General features: G+C 40.9%; 3 protein-coding genes across 3 annotated transcripts; all 3 read left to right on the top strand.

Moving 5' to 3' along the window:
* Positions 1-590: 590 nt before the first annotated feature.
* On the top strand, positions 591-2565 carry jun (Jun proto-oncogene, AP-1 transcription factor subunit). The gene has a single exon (XM_056262756.1). The coding sequence runs from the start codon at positions 938-940 to the stop codon at positions 1862-1864; it is 927 nt and encodes a 308-aa protein (XP_056118731.1). The 5' UTR covers positions 591-937; the 3' UTR covers positions 1865-2565.
* Positions 2566-5164: 2599 nt separating this feature from the next.
* On the top strand, positions 5165-9836 carry caiap (CARD- and ANK-containing Inflammasome Adaptor Protein). The gene is made up of 2 exons (XM_056262748.1): positions 5165-6605; positions 8805-9836. Exons 1-2 carry the CDS (start codon positions 5208-5210, stop codon positions 9654-9656), a joined length of 2250 nt encoding a protein of 749 aa, XP_056118723.1. The 5' UTR covers positions 5165-5207; the 3' UTR covers positions 9657-9836.
* Positions 9837-10618: 782 nt separating this feature from the next.
* si:dkey-86e18.1 (uncharacterized protein LOC557342 homolog) lies at positions 10619-15172 on the top strand. The gene is made up of 5 exons (XM_056262758.1): positions 10619-10762; positions 10908-10948; positions 11049-11123; positions 13280-13466; positions 14698-15172. Exons 1-5 carry the CDS (start codon positions 10696-10698, stop codon positions 15111-15113), a joined length of 786 nt encoding a protein of 261 aa, XP_056118733.1. The 5' UTR covers positions 10619-10695; the 3' UTR covers positions 15114-15172.
* Positions 15173-16509: the final 1337 nt, after the last annotated feature.

The following is a 16509-nucleotide window of genomic DNA, read 5'->3' as shown; positions in this document are numbered from 1 at the left end:
CGCCCCTTTTCAAAACCATTGGCTGACGGACGGAGCAAACGCACTTTGCCACAAAACAGCAGACAGTTGCCCTGTTTCTTCGCGCCACACGAAAGAGTACCTTACTAACATATATAAACAATTCATATTTACTCGAACAGTGTTTAACACTTCACATGTCATGTTATTACGGACGGCGGAGTCTTATGAGACGCACGAATGAAATTGCCCAACTCTCAAACAGTACATACACACTCATACTGCCTCTTAGTCTTTCACGTCACGACGTCTCAGTTTAAGAAGAAGTTATAAAAGTAACACGTTATACATTACTCGGCTTCTTTGTATCCCGCCACTGCCACAGTCTAAAACAGCTAAGCGGGTAACCAGATATTCAAAAACAATACGTAATCCCACAATGCACCGCTCCTTCGCCTTATAGCATTACCTCATCCCATCAGCCACCGCGAGAAGAAGAATCTTCTGGGTGGTCGTCTAGGCAACGCGCCTTATCTGAAACTGCGTTCCGCCCAGTCAAGCGCCTCCAGCCAATAAGAGACCGCGCGCATGACATCATCGCTATTTTTAGTGGGGCAGCGGTAGCAGATAAGGTTTGCCTCCACGCTGGAGAAGCTCAGAGTATACAGATCTCGCCACAGTGAAACATCTAGGCAACACACACTTGACCTAACATAAACAAGAACACTTTTGGGCTCCGCGCTGTTTAAACACCGGCATCCCCGAACAGCGCGGCGGAGGAAGAGCTTCTATCCGCGAGACGAAGAAGAAGAACAGCTCGGGACACTGAGCGATAACTTTACGCAGTAAGTTTCTCGCGGGACGGGGAGTTTACGGAGCGAGCTCTAAACTTTGCGACTCTTCTCGCTTTTGTCTCCGAGGACACTCGCTGAACTTCTGACAGACTGTTTTTAAACGAAAAAGTTTCGTTTTCTCTTCTATGTCTACCAAGATGGAAACTACTTTCTACGATGACTCTGTAAACAGCGCTTTCTCTCAGCATGACAGCGCCGCTTTTGGATACAACCACAAGACTCTGAAACACAACATGACGCTGAATCTGACCGACCCGGCCGGGAACCTGAAGCCCCACCTGAGGGCCAAAGCCAACGAGATCCTCACCTCGCCCGACGTGGGGCTGCTCAAACTGGCCTCGCCGGAGTTGGAGAGGCTCATCATCCAGTCCAGCAACGGCCTGATCACCACAACGCCGACTCCGACCCAGTTTCTGTGTCCCAAGAACGTGACCGACGAGCAGGAGGGCTTCGCGGAGGGCTTCGTGAGGGCGCTGGCCGAGCTGCATCACCAGCACATGCCCAACGTCACCTCGGCTCCCCAAACGACCATCAACAACAGCATGGCACCCGTGGCATCCATAGCAGGTGGCGCGGTGTACAGCTCGTCCATGCGCCCCGATCCGCCGGTGTACGCGGACTTGAACACTTTTAACCCCGCCACCAACCCCGCGATGAGCTTCACGAGCGCGCCGCCGCCGCACAGCGTCAATGCGCCGCTGCCCGTCCAGCACCCGCGGCTCCAGGCGCTGAAAGAGGAGCCCCAGACGGTGCCGGAGATGCCCGGCGAGACCCCGCCTCTCTCCCCCATTGACATGGAGAGCCAGGAGCGGATTAAAGCCGAGAGGAAGCGCATGAGGAACCGAATCGCCGCATCCAAATGCCGGAAGAGGAAACTGGAGAGGATCTCCCGGCTGGAGGACAAAGTCAAGAACCTGAAGTCGCAGAACTCCGAGCTCGCGTCCACCGCCAACATGCTGCGCGATCAAGTGGCCCAACTCAAGCAGAAAGTCATGAACCACGTCAACAGCGGCTGCCAGCTCATGTTGACGCAGCAGCTGCAGACCTTCTGAGAAGAACCGGAGGACATTTGAGTTCACTTACATGGACGCGAGGGACAAACTGCGAGCCGGCGCGACTGCTGGCGTTAGCCCGCTGGGACCGGGACCGGGAGCGTCCGGCCGGCCGCGTGCCGTAAAAGGATGTTCTGACTGGACTTTAGAGGAGGGCTAAACTTCTCCAACTCGGTCCGACAGAGACAGCGACAGAGAGCATGAGACTCACTCTGTTACATGTTTTACTTTCTGACGAGAAAAGAGACTTATCCTTGTTCACTTCGAGCAGGTTGTGCATGGACCTGTACGCTTCCGAGGAGCGCTCAGTATTATAGGAGTAAAACAGGGGACACGAGTAGGGATATTCATCATGTCTGGCTCACCAAGCAAGAAGTTCTGTCCGCTAAACTCTTGCCTAAAAAGCTGCCTGACTTCTGAGTTACACATTGTATACTTTTTGTTCTTAAACTGAATGGAATTGACTTTTTTTCTTTGAGTTAGTCCAACTTCAGCCGTTTCTTTTCTTTTCTTTTTCTGAAAAAAAGTTAATTAATGAGGTTTCACTCATTGTTATTTGTAAATAAGATCAACCAAGAGTACTTAAGTTTACCATTTGTAAGTAAAGTATACAATATAATTTTTTTATGTTTGTTTTCTGAGCACATCAGAAACTAATCAATATTTATGAACTGTAATAAAGTATGTGAAACGAAAAACAATGTCTCTGTTTCTCGTGTGTGCGTGTGTGTGTGTGTGTGTGTGTGTGTGTGTGTGTGTTGACCAAGACAAACAAACGTGTTTTGGGAGAGACTGGTCTGTTTTGAAATGTCCACATTGAATAATGGAGCTGATGATGTCCAAAAGTTCTGTCAAAAACTACAATAATTTAACCACCCATAATAGTCATTCAACGGTAGCCTATTAAATATTATAGCATGCATTCTGAACTGATTAAAATGTGAAATGAAAACCTCTTACAAACAATAAAGGCTTAACTTAAAAGATTGAAGCAGCAATGATCACTTAAAATGTGTTTGTCAGGTGCAGTAACGCTGAAATTAACAAATCATCTTCAAACAATTCAGTACTAAATCGTTCAAACGAAGTATGCATGCCTTTAATCACGTTATTGTGTGTCTGAAATCACCAAAGTTGTTCCATCATGATGATGCGGTGTTCAGCAGCGCACCTCCTTGCACCAGCAGAGGGCGCCCTCGGCCTACACTTCATCAATCTGAAGCAGCCGCTTGTTTCTTTTGTGATTCCAGTTTCTTGGAGTCTGATCAGACTGTTAACTTCGGCATGACTAAACGCCAATAGAAGACACACATCTTTAAATAATTATACTATACATGGTATAATGCTTCAAATGGATCTCACCGTTATATTTGTTTTGTGGGATTTTTTTTTAATTATTTTTTTATGCATGCCATGTCACCATACACAAAAAAAAAGGCAAAAAATAAATAAATAAAATCTAATTCCGTATTCAGGTCACCAACACAGATTAATATTTAGCATGTTTCAGATCCTCTTTATTTCACCGCCCAAACTTGGCAAACGATGACATCATACCGGAAAACCGGCACCTACCTATCCATATAAGGCAAGCGCGCGGTCGGAAGATCTACGTCATCTAAACTAGTGGGTGTGTATTACGGGAAGAGGAACTCCTCAGACTAAATCTCCAAAGACTGACAGTGACAGACCTTTAGTGCACTCTTTTGGAAGAAGGGGGTTGATCATTAACCCGGCGTATTATCAAATTGAAGCAAAGTGAAGCAAGGGCTTTACTAAAATACACAACACATATTCTATTATCAACAAAATATGAGCAGAATCTCTGAAAAGTGGCCTTTTTATAGTAGGTAATTAACAGTACAAACATGTGAATCAGTATTGTGTGGTCAATACATACTGATTTGAAGTTCAACAAACCTAAAAGTATATTAGTCAATGACAACATCATAATAATTAGTTTTAGCTTGATTTTAAAAACTTTTGACGATAACTTTTGACGTTAGCATGTGTAGTAAAAGTGTCATAACATTTATAAATATGACAGTTTAATCAGAAATGTTATGGAAATAAGAAATATATAGGAAAAAGAATATAGGCTACTTAGCCCAACTGCAAACTGATTGTAACATTTTCGGACACTTAATCGTTCGTTAGATACAATTAATGAAAATGTATTTTAGTTTCAATTTATATTAAATGCAATTAGCTAAACGTTTAGAGTTATTTTCTTGACCGACTTTTTATGGAATTCAGAGTTACTTCTATTGTCTTTGAAATATGGAGAGTGTACCTACTGCCGAATATACTGACAAGCATTTAATGGACTAAAATATAAAATATACTATAATTTCTATTGATACCTGTATGTCATACATTAAAGTAATTGCACAATTTTAATGATGAAGTTGCAGTTTTGGTTAATGAACCAATATGAACTTCAAATGTAATATTGAATAACCAAAATAAGTTTACTTTAAAATGTGACAAAATATTATTAAAACAAAAATTAAACAGTGAACTTAAAGGGATAGTTCACCCAAAAATGAAATGTCATAATTTCTCATCCTCATGTTGTTCCAAACCTGAATGAGTTTCTTTGTCCTGTTGAACATTAAAATATATTTTGAAGAATGTGTGTAACCAAACAGTTGATGGATCCCTAGTTTGATTTTCTCATACAATTGAAAGTCAATGGGGTCCATCAACATTCTCCAAAATATCTTATTTTATGTTCAACCGGAGAAAGAAACTCATACATGTTTGGAACAACATCAGGGTGAGAAAATGATGACAGAATTTTCTTTTTTGGGTGATCTGTCCCTTTAAGTGTGAAAATGTACTCTCTTTAAGTAAAGTGGCCTTTATTTCATTAATTTGAAGTACACTACAAGTGCACATTAATAACAATTAGCACTCTTCTTTTTAGGGTAATATCTGATTCAAGATCAAACTGCAAGGGCACTGTTGTAAACTCAAATACAAAAGACAATTCATGTCATGGTTACAGTATCCACGCAGCAGGTTTCTTGTAGCCTAATAGAGAAATAGACCATGTGCACTTTATCAAAAATGTTACAATGTTATCAAAATAGGTTACCAATGTGCCTTTTTTTACTTCATAGTTATATTAACACTTTATTTCAGAAAGTTACCAAACCTAATGCTGATTTTTACTATTGTTTACTTCGTACTGTTGCTAAGAGACGATTTTCTCTCTCAGTGATAAAGACGTAGAAAATCAGGTTCTTTCAGGCGCAGGTCTCCTTTGTCATGGCCACACATATCAGTTTACAGAAGCTCGCTGCTTTCCTTCAGAGCGCTGAACCATCAAGAGGCTGACATGGGTTCAACCAGCTTTACCAATCCCTATGCGATCGAAGTCATTCGCATGAAGAAAAGCGAGCTGGTCAGTGGCATTTCAAACACAGAGGATTTGCTGGATCTCCTCATTGCAAACGGAGTTCTTCAACCCGACAGCCGAGCCATGATGTCCAGCATCAGTGCGCAAGAGGAAAAGAACTCCAGGATGTTAAACGTCTTGATCGCGAGAGGAGAACGTGCCTGCCGAATCTTCTTCTACCCTTGTCTGAAAAGAGCGGAGCCTGACCTTTACCAGCACATGAGAACTTACGTGGGTGGGGTTAATGAGGACATTAAAGACGCACGGAGACAGCTGATTGGATATCTGCTGGAGAAAGACAAACAAGGTCTCGTCAAATACTCAAAATCAAACAAGGAACTTAACCCTGAAAGAACCCAGCCGAAGTCTATACGGAACGAGGCTACGTCTTCAATAGAACAAAAACAAATCCCCAAATCGGAAGGAGATCATGATGCCATCCTCAGAGCCATCTCCTCAGGTGATCTCCATCTCCTCCAGGAGCTTATCAAAGGTTTGGATGTCAATAGTTCTCGCTCGTCCTCTGACACCCTGCTACATCTCGCTGCTGAATATGGCAAGGAGGCCGTTGTGTACTTTCTGCTCAGACAGGGGGCGAAACTGAACTTAAAGGACACGAAGGGCCGTACTGCCCTGCACAGAGCTTCAGAACGGGGCCATACTGATGTTGCTCTGGCCCTTGTGAAGGCCGGGGCCGACCTCCATGCTACCGACCACACGTCAAAGACACCTTTGCATCTGGCTGCTCAAAATCAACATGAGAGTACGGTCAAAGCTCTAGTGCTCGAAGAGAAGAAGAGCCTCAAGAATCAGACAACTGTTCTGCACATGGCGGCCATTGAGGATGAGGCAAAACTGGCAGAGGTTCTTCTGAGAAACGGCGCTTTAGTAGATACCCGAGATGGTCAAAGGAAGACGGCTCTCTATCACGCCGTCCGCCACGGAAACGAGAAAGCCGCCGCTGTGCTGTTAAAGGCCGGAGCCCAAGTGGACTCTGTGATCGTGGATGCTGCCTTTGAGCTGAACAGAAAGTCTCTGTTGTCTCTGTTTTTGCGGTATGTCCAGATGTCCATGTCTCAGAATGAGATGAACTCGGCTCTTTTTAAAGCGGTACGGAGGAACTTGGACGGGGTCGTGGCTGCGCTCATTGATCATGGTGCAGATGTCAATAGTTTCAATGAGCTTGGATACACACCTGTGCTTCTAGCCGCGGAGCTGGGGAATGTGGAGGCCTTCAAAGTGCTGGTGTCAAAAAAGGCCAGGCTGGATGAGAGACTGCCAAACCAGATCTCTGCTCTTCACCTGGCCATCCAAAGTGGCAGTATGCAAATAGCACAGGTAAATGGCTTAGCCTTTAAATAAAATTTTAATTCATTTTATTAAACAAATATACACACACACACACATACATACACATACACACATATATATATATAGCTTCATCAGGGGTTTTCAACCTGGAGTCCACAAGGGGATGCCATCGAGAGGACAAAAAAACCCCGTATTTTTAGAGCTGTCAAAGTCAAATACTTATTAACAAAATATTTGAATGCAATATTGATAATCTTAAATGTTTTATATTAATTTTATATGTCATTTAATTCTGCTTTTTAAAGACTGAAATCAAGGAACTAATTATGATCAGCGCTAGTAATTTACATGTGATCTGGATTATGTAAATGGATTAAAACAATTAAAGGTGAACTATGCAGGTTTTTTTACCTCAACCGAACAGCTTCGGAGTCATTGGAATGGTTATATTACTCTTTTCGGGTTGAATGGTGGTTGTTTCGCACCCCCCTAATCGCATGTGAGCGGAAAAAACACATTTGCAACTTTGAGCCGGCGGGCCGCCGGCCGCAGCATCAGGAAGTGTCGCGTGATATCAGGTCTCGCGATGTAACGAATTGCTTTACGGCAAAAAAGATCTGATAAAATAAGCATCAAACAGAAATAACCCGGCGCCGTATACCTGTGGTGTTCGAGGCGCACATACAATACAGACTGCCGACAGTTAAACAGGGCGCGCGCAGCTCTTAAAGGGGCCACACCTTATTTCAACTCGTTACAGCGTCCATCCTACTGAACAGGTACCGGTGTACAGGGGGAGGGGATCCGGCCGTGAGTGCGAGCCATCTCTGCGTGAGTGCTATTTACGACAGTATAAGTACTCCACAGCGACTCTAGGGGTCGCTGTTTGACAAAAACGGAATTCCTGCATAGTGCACCTTTAAGTATTTGTAATTAGATTAGATTACATTTTAAAATACTCGTAATTGGACTACAGTTACTTTTTAATTGATTACTTGATTACATGTAATGCTCACAATGGAAGTAAATTACTCATTGATTCCACTTCATTGTTATATTCTAAATTTGCCTTTCTATAAAAGTCTACAGCTGATATAGTCTACGTTCAGAAGGTCTTCCAGGTTTGAATTGCACACACAGACCATTAATGCCAGTAGGCTACTGGCAACGCTTAAGTTTAGGGTCCAATTCTCACTATTAACTTGTTGCTTATTAGCTTGCATAGGATATTGGCTGTTTATTAGTACTTATTAAGCAGCACATAATAATGCCTTATTTTGCATGACCATATTCTACATCCCTAAATCCTGATGATACCTAATTTATGACCAAAATGTGATAGAAAAAAAAGAAGTTTTTCAGAGACTGTTTTGTGGTTTTAAAAAGCACGCTCTGTGTTCGGTAAATGTAGACCGTCCACTCAAATCAATGTGATGAACAAGTTGGGTCAAAAGTAACCTAAAAAGTCCGAATATATGACCTAAAATTTGTAATCTATACCTTACTAACTTTGTTTTTGTCATGTAATTTGGAATCAGTCACTGACTAATCTAGCACCAATTATGATCATTTTATTCTACTGACAGCCCTAGTTTTAAAAGAAGAAATAAATCATTAAATCATTAAATAACATCTCTAAATCCTCGATTTTAAATCATAAACAAGTAGTCTGAGTATTTAAATAAATACATCAATAAATAATTTATTTCTTTTTTAGACAATTACACACACACACTTTTTTGGGTCCCTTGCAAGGGGACCATTATATCTGGAGTCCTGGACATCAAAATTTGAAAAACCCTGAAGTAGAGAATTTGACTAATGAAATGGTCCTTAAAGGGATAGTTCACCCAAAAATGAAAATGCTGTCATCACTTACTTACCCATATGTTGTTCCAAACCTGTATGAGTTTCTTTCTTCTGTTGAACATAAAAGAATGTTGGTAACCAGACAGTTGATGGTAGTCATTGACTTCCATTGTAGGAAAAAAAAACATGGAGGTCAATGGCTAACATCAACTGTCTGGTTACCAACATTCTTTAAAACAAACAAAAAAAATCTTCTTTTGTGTTCGACAGAAAAAAGAAACTCAAAGGTTTGGAACAACTTGGAAATCCGAAATTTAATAATCTACAGCAATAATCAAAGCTGCTCTTTGGGTCACTAAAGTACATTATAAGATATTTATTTTGATAATAAATCTGAACTCTTCTGTTCTAATCCAGATATTGTTGGATAAGGGCACAGACCCCAACATCAGTGGCCCCAAAGATCAGACCCCTCTCCATCTAAGTGCATCACATAACCAGCCAGCGTTGATGGCGCTGTTGTTGCGTGTGGGGGCTCAGATTAACTCTATCACCCAGGACGGACTCACTCCCCTGCACCTCGCGAGCCAGAGCGGTCACACTGAAGCGGTCGCCCAGCTGCTGGAGGCCAAGGCTGACCTCTATGTCAAAGACAAACAGGGGAGAACAGCCCTGCATTGGGCAGCAGCACACGGGGAGGCGGGCGTCATAGAGCTACTGCTCGCTGCTGGGGCCGATCCCAACGCCTCTGAAAAAGAGAAAAAGACCCCACTGCACCTGGCTGCCATGCAGGGACACACCAAGGCCGTTTCGGCGCTGCTGGCCGGTAAAGCCAAAGTCGGAGCTAAGGACATGGATGGCTGCTCTCCACTGCATTACGCAGCTCGAAGCGGAAAGGAAAGAGCAGCCGGCGTTCTTCTCGCATCTGGTAAGAGCATGAACGTGGATGATAGGAACGTGTGGAGAAGGACTCCTCTGCATTTAGCGGCAGAACATGGCCATGAGCCGCTGGTGGGCCTTCTGCTGAAGAACGGTGCCAAGATCAACTCCCTGGATAACAATAAAGACACACCACTGCACTGCGCTTGCCGTGACGGGCATGTGGAAACAGTACAGAGACTAATAAACTGGACAAATGGAGAACGAGCCAACCTTCAGGCAACTAATAAAGTGAAGAAAACGGCCCTGCAGGTGGCAGTGTTAGAGGACACACCGGCTCACCAGAACATAACTACCCTGCTAAAGAAGAAGATGTTCCTTGTGAAATAATAATAATAATAATTAGAAGAAGAAAACTGTATCATCATAAAATATGTTTGGCAGAAATGTTTGCTAAGCTGTATTATGAATCAGTGACTGTCACCCCAACCAGCTAGCAGCTTTCACTCTTTTTGCAATCATTTTGTATAATTTTACAAACATTACATTTAGAACAAGAATTTTTATTTGATTTTGTCTATTGGGAGTTGATTGGTTGTGGTTTGCTATTGCTGTGATGTCATATGAGTGACAGGTTGTCCCACTCTCATGTCAGTAAACACGTCATCAGAGAAAAGAAGAGATCCAAGAGGGAGGGAGTTATTTTGATTAAAGATTACGAGGGCAAGTGCGTTTAAAAAAATAATAATGTGCTTGGATAAATATTTTTTTTAATTTATACTGCAAATTCCATAAAAACAAGAAGTGTCCATTTTGATTTCATGATGACTTTAATGTTGCATGATAAAGCAATCCACAGTTTCATCAATAGGTGTCACTCAAATCATGCATTTGGGAACCTTCACATGTAAAAACACCTACAGTAGACTATATGGTAAAAAAAAGCGATTTTTTTTAGGTTGTATAACGCACAATACTGTGGAAAAGCTTATGTAAATATGGGCTAGTTGTCACACTTTTCACTCTAATGTATATTTCTCAGGGTATATCTATTTTTCAAAGTCAATTTCTGTAACTAATTAAAAGATTAAAATCTTGCCAACAAAAAGCTACTGAACATTAATCATGACATTAATCCCATTAATAATGCCTAGAAAAAAAGAATCCACAAAACTTTAAGATGGTTTTGTTGAAAGACCATCCAAACGCCACTTTCAGAGAAAACACACGTTTGTCTATTTGGACGTTTGACTCAAAAGCTTACAGTTACTCAAACGGTTCTTGTGACGACAACAACTGATGTAAACATAATACTTTTTACATTATGTGGGATTAAAGGATTGGCGGAGTTTGAAACCAAGGTCACAAGTCATGTGACCGTATGTCCACTCTTGTCACGTGACTCCGTGTTGACGGAAATGCTGCAGGAATGGCAAGAAACGAAGAGAAGCAGTTTGGAAGACTGAATCGACTGTGGCTCCAGAAAGAGAGAGAAGGTATGAGACGCGTTCATGGTTTATTTAACCATGTAAATTCACCCTAATGTGAAACGACGGAAAATGCCATCGCTATAAATGTTCGTGTTGCTTCTGTGTTCTCACATTCGTTAGCACATTGTCAGATCTGTGTTTTTATTTCCAGAGGGTCGCATTAAAGATGTCAACGTGTCACGGCCAAAGCTTGTGAGAAATTTATTTCGTTGTAATGCATCTCTTATAATTTCAATGAGTAGCAATGCATAAATAACAACCTTACCTTTTTGATGGACCTTTTGTCATGCAGGCAACGTTAAATTCAGTGGCAGCAGTGACGAAGTGGATGCCGAGCATTAAGAAGGAGATAGAGTACTATCTGCAGGTACTGATCATACTGTCAACACGTGAAAAGCTTTTTTTACAGTCTATGGTGAAAAGTAGCAAGATAGTACTACCATGATACCATCTATCGGCGAATAATACCTTATATCGGACACTAACTAACACACACACACACACACACACACACACACACACACACGCCACTTTATTAGGTTCCTCTGTTCAACTGCTTGTTAACGAAAATGTCTCATCAGCCAATCACATGGCAGAAACTCAATGCATTTATGGTCATGGTGATCAGAATGGGAAAGAAAGGTGATTTTAGTGACTTGGTTGTCCGAGTATTGCACAATCTGCTGATCTACTGGGATTTTCACACACAACCATCTCTAGGGTTTACAGAGAATGGTCCGTAAAAGAGAAACTATCCAGTGAGCAGCAGTTCTGTGGGTGAAAATGCCTTGTTGAAGCCAGAGGTCAGAGGAGAATGGTTACAACCAAGGTCTGCAGAAGAGCATCTCTGAACACACAACAGATTGTATAGAACTATGTCTATGAACTATGCCTTCATGGCATAGGTTCAACAAGGTGCTGGAAACATTCATTACTGCATCACACTGATTTGACCATGTCTACATGCCTAAATGCAGTGAGTTGCTGCCATGTGATTGGCTGATTAGATTTTTGCATTAAAGCAATTGAACAGGTGTACCTAATAAAGTGGTCGTTTATATATATATATATATATATATATATATATATATATATATATATATATATATATATATAAAATTAAATTGTGTAGCTTTATTTCAGAGGTAGCATTGCAACTCTCAACAACTGTAACATCGTGTACAGAATGTGCTTTACATTAATAACAACAATTAAATAATGATCAATTATCCATGAATAATTATTAATGAAATATAAATTTGATTGTAGATACTATTATCAGAATTAGATTTAGATTTATTCCCAAATGTCAAGTAAGTATGTGTACACACACAAGGAATTTGGATACAGCTTTTCTCTGGGCTTTGGTCTTTATGCCTGGTCTCTCCTCTTTCCCTGAGGGCTCAACTATTTCCCTCTGCTCTAATGTCTCAGGACAGTGTCAGTGGACTCATATTCATCTTCTAGTCTTGTGTCTTTTCCTTATTTGCTGTCTCGGGGTCAAGTCACCTTTATTTATATAGCGCTTTTTACAATACAGATTGTATCAAAGCAGCTTCACAGTGATAACATGAAAATAATATAACAAAGTTTGTTTCTAAAAGAAAATTGTGTCAACGTCCACCGTAAGTAAGGCAGATCAATAATATTATTGAATATTAAATGTCCCCACTAAGCAAGCCAAAAGCCAAGGCAACAGTGGCAACATGACTTCTTGGGGGTTAGATGCCCACTTTGAGATAAGAGCCCTTTTCTTTCCTGTCACTTTAGAAAACATCCTGTAACAAACTGTTCAAGATTGATTGATCTAGATCTAGATAGATTGATTTGTAATTGAGCAGTACCAGTAAAAAAATGTAACATGCTTGATGAGTTTTGATAATAAACTTCTTATCAAGGTTAATATAAATCATATCATTTGAGCTGGGCTGACTCACTGACCTGCCTGCGTTCACATTGTGCAAGATGAGAGGGAGACGGACTGACAACCTCAGTTTTTGATACTGATCTTGCTCAGGAAGCAATTTTTGCGTTTAAAAGACATCTAATAGCCGTCCAAACACAGCCCTGACGTCTAGGCTAAAACAAGATCAAATTTGGGCTGTCAGTGAACATCTAATAGATGTCTAACCATAGAAAATGTCAAAGAAATGATAAAAACACCTTGTAATCTCTGTTTACGTTGCTTACATGATGGAATATCATACATCTTGCAAGTTATTTTGGCAAAAACGACCAAATTCAAGGTTACTCTGGCTAGAAGTGGGTTACTACTAATAGCCGGACTATATCGTGTCTATAGTTAACCAAGATGCTGAAATGATTGCTATTGCTTGCTGGGTGCACAAACTTTGCAATGTCATGACTCATGTACAAACCAAAGAGATTAAAGATATGGTATGTTTGATCACAAGTGTTTCACATTTGGTTTAGAAAGAATATGATCCTTGATTTGTTGATAACTAAAAACAGTTGCGATCTGAAAAGCCTGGAAGTCAACATCTTTGCTCTTGTATTTTGCAGCAGTCGCAGTTATCTCACTACCCAGAGAGGAAGATAGACGAGTTCCGTCTCCATATTGAAGAACTCGAGAGAGAATACAAGCGCTACCTGAAGAAACTGCGCTCCATAGACCCTTCCTGCAAACACAAGCCTTGGGAACCTCGAGCATACACCAAGAGGAGGCAGGAGCCAAGCCATCAACACACCTGTCAGTTCATGCTTTCAAATTACTAGTCTTGTGAAACAGTTATCTTATTTCAACATTCAAACTTAATGGGTTTTTTACTGATCAGATAGCTATCTGATTTCATCCGGTTTCATTTACACTTGGCCTCTTTTGTCTCCACAAAACGAATATAAATTTGATCTTTAATTCCCACGCTATTTGAAAATGACACAGCCTTCAGGATGTGACGGTGAATGTTGAATTTAATTTGTGGCAGTTTGCGCATCTGCTTGCTGAAGAAAGATGGATTGGCCCCATTTTTTTAAGGAACTAGTAGAAATCGATTTTTGTGGTAATCAGCAATATATCAATCTATATATTTATCAACACAAATATTGTGGATTTGGCCTAATGTGTGTACCGAAACTGTAATATTCCATTAAAAACAGTCTTCTTTGCAGCCACCATTTTGTTTAAGATATTTAGAACTACTCAGATATTTTCTTTTTATAAAAATAAACATTTACTAAAGTTTAGTCTAAACTGCATTTTTAGCATTAATTTTACTAATTTGGGGTATTTTATCTTTAGTTTGACATATTCTGTGTAATAAATCAGCATGCACAAACAAAGACGTGCACAAAAATAACAATGCACCAAGATAAATAAAGTAATATGCATCAAGAAAACTGATACTAATGTTACATTTAGGGTCAACGGAGTTTATTCATATTATTGGCTTCATGTACATGAACAAGAACTTGCTAATATTCTGATTATGTATACACAATCATCTGATTGCCATACAGATTAAGCTAATATGGTTGATAGAAATCTGAATGAGACAGCTGGCATATGCTTGTATTAATCAGACGTAATTAAACAGAGGGCATTCTGGGTGGTAACAGTCATAGACAGTTGTGAAAAATGTAGCTATGAAAAGTATGGTAAAGGTGAGTTTTTTAGCAGTAGGTATTTAAATAAATATAATGACTTGCATTTTGCTATTTGTAAAAATCTTTCGTGCTGTTGAAAGAACTAAACTGATAAAGAGTGAATTAAATGACTAAAATTGATCATAATAAAGAGCATCTCCAATATTTTCACAAGACAATGGCAGGAAAAGAAAAGTGTATAGTGTATTCGCTGATTATATTTACACAGGAATATTCCAGTAGCTGTGGATCATGTAAACTCCAGAATAAAATCTCAACCTGAATATAGATTTGAACTGGATGTAAATGTAGTCATTATTCTGTCTTCTTTTTCTTAGCCAAAAAGCCGTGCCTCCAGGGCCCGAGCAGAGGAGAAAGGGGTGTTAATGAGGACACCAACCCCGAAGCAGCAGGAAACCACACATCTCTCACTAATATGCAAGAGCTTCCCACCCCGTCAGCTCCTGTTACCACCCAAGCCTTTGATCCCCCGGCCCAGGACCTCCCGCTGTGCTTCGATCGGGCCCGGCTCGCGGTGGCAGTGGCAGGTTCGCGGGTGGCTCTCGCCGGGCAGCAGCAGGACACCGGCACACTGACACGAGTGCTGCTCTCCGGCCTGCCCAACCTCCACAGCCTCCCGCTAGCACAGGCAGCAGCAAAAGAAGGAACACGGTGGCCTTCCAATGCTGAGACAAAAACCGAGCATTTACTGGGACTCGGCTGCTACTCGTCGTCCTCTGACGAGGAAGTATAGCTCAGTGAAATTTCATCACGCTCATTTGATGATGAAACATGCGTAGTTTTTATATCATTTCTTTTGTCATTTTATTTTGTCGTCTGTTAAAAACATGGCGACATTTAACATTTGATATTCATAATGTCATTTAAACATTTCCAGATTTGGTGCTTGAAAGTGAAACTTGAAAGTAAAGCATTTTCAAATGAAACCTGAAAGCTGTAAATCACCTGTGTTTATATTTGTCTTAACCTAGTTTATTCCAGCTGTGAATGTGTTAAGCAGTGTTAGAGTCTCAAGAAGAGAAAGGAAATGGTTGAGGTGTGGTTAGAGTAGAATTCTGAATGGGAAGTTTGTGATTACTTAATGCCATTACTTAAACAGAAAGTATGAGGGGTTGTTTACTTTTTACAGAAGATTATCTAAGGAGTACATCTCCTTCGGTGTCTAGATGGTTTCAATTTCAACCGCAAGATTTTTGTACAGCTCGATTCCATAGGACATAACTACATAACCCCTTTTTTTAAGTTGCACGGCGGACATTTTATTCTCGTTCTTTACCAAATCGATCATGTTCTGCTGCTTTGAAGAATGCAGAAAACAAACACTGATCTGAAGAACTGAGAATGTAATGCTTAATCATTAAAGCACCATGAAGTCAACTCAAGAAGAAAAGTTGAACTTGAAAGTGCACAGAACCATTAAACAGCCTTTATGTGAGAGCATTTGCCATAGTTTTACAAACCCCAAAGTTTCAGATTGACATATGTTGAAGTCTGGCATGAGGTTTGATAATGCATGCACCGACCACAGCAGGCCTGATTAAAACGATTGCGAGACTATTAAACCCAGGGATGCTGAGTCAGAGAGATACAGAGAAAGATGTCTGCGTTCACCATAAAAATACGCCATTTTTCCTACAGTTTGGTAACAGAACTAGGGCTTTGCGCTGCGCTGCGCTGCGCTGCGCTGCGGCCCACGATTCGACCCCAAAACCCCTCATACATCAGCAACAAGAATTGCTTAGCAGTCATCACTTCTGGGAAACTGAGCAAGAGCAAACCGTTGTCACTAAGCAGCAGTGGTGATCTCTTACTCATTCAGTGTCATTGTGTGACAACTAGCACCTTTGGCTACATTTGCTTGCATAGTAGACAGGGTTTCCCATACCTGTGAGGTGAAGTAAGGAAACTGATGCAACTACCACTGACGTCAGTTATCAAATAAGCAAATATTTCCTCCATGGAATTTACGATAAACTATTTTTTAGCTGTCTTCTCGTGACATTAAAATGTCTTGGAAAAGGCTTTGCTTGCAGTATAAGTTTAGCATTTCCTGCAATGACTGGACATGACTTGCATATTGAATAATTTAAATGTGGTTTTTATACCATTATACCCTCATTTAATTCAGA

Source organism: Rhinichthys klamathensis, unplaced genomic scaffold, assembly GCF_029890125.1.
Source record: "Rhinichthys klamathensis goyatoka isolate OS25496 unplaced genomic scaffold, OSU_Roscu_1.1 h1tg000196l_1, whole genome shotgun sequence".
Taxonomy (NCBI): Eukaryota; Metazoa; Chordata; class Actinopteri; order Cypriniformes; family Leuciscidae; genus Rhinichthys; species Rhinichthys klamathensis.
This window is presented reverse-complemented; position numbering and strand designations above follow the sequence as displayed.

Excerpts from the sequence above, each read along its gene's own strand:
- jun (XM_056262756.1), top strand. The coding sequence starts at position 938 with ATGTCTACCAAGATGGAAACTACTTTCTACGATGACTCTGTAAACAGC.
- caiap (XM_056262748.1), top strand. The coding sequence starts at position 5,208 with ATGGGTTCAACCAGCTTTACCAATCCCTATGCGATCGAAGTCATTCGC. Across the intron at positions 6,606-8,804 it reads GCAGTATGCAAATAGCACAG|ATATTGTTGGATAAGGGCAC; the intron begins GTAAATGGCTTA and ends GTTCTAATCCAG.
- si:dkey-86e18.1 (XM_056262758.1), top strand. The coding sequence starts at position 10,696 with ATGGCAAGAAACGAAGAGAAGCAGTTTGGAAGACTGAATCGACTGTGG. Across the intron at positions 11,124-13,279 it reads AGATAGAGTACTATCTGCAG|CAGTCGCAGTTATCTCACTA; the intron begins GTACTGATCATA and ends TGTATTTTGCAG. Across the intron at positions 13,467-14,697 it reads GCCAAGCCATCAACACACCT|CCAAAAAGCCGTGCCTCCAG; the intron begins GTCAGTTCATGC and ends TCTTTTTCTTAG.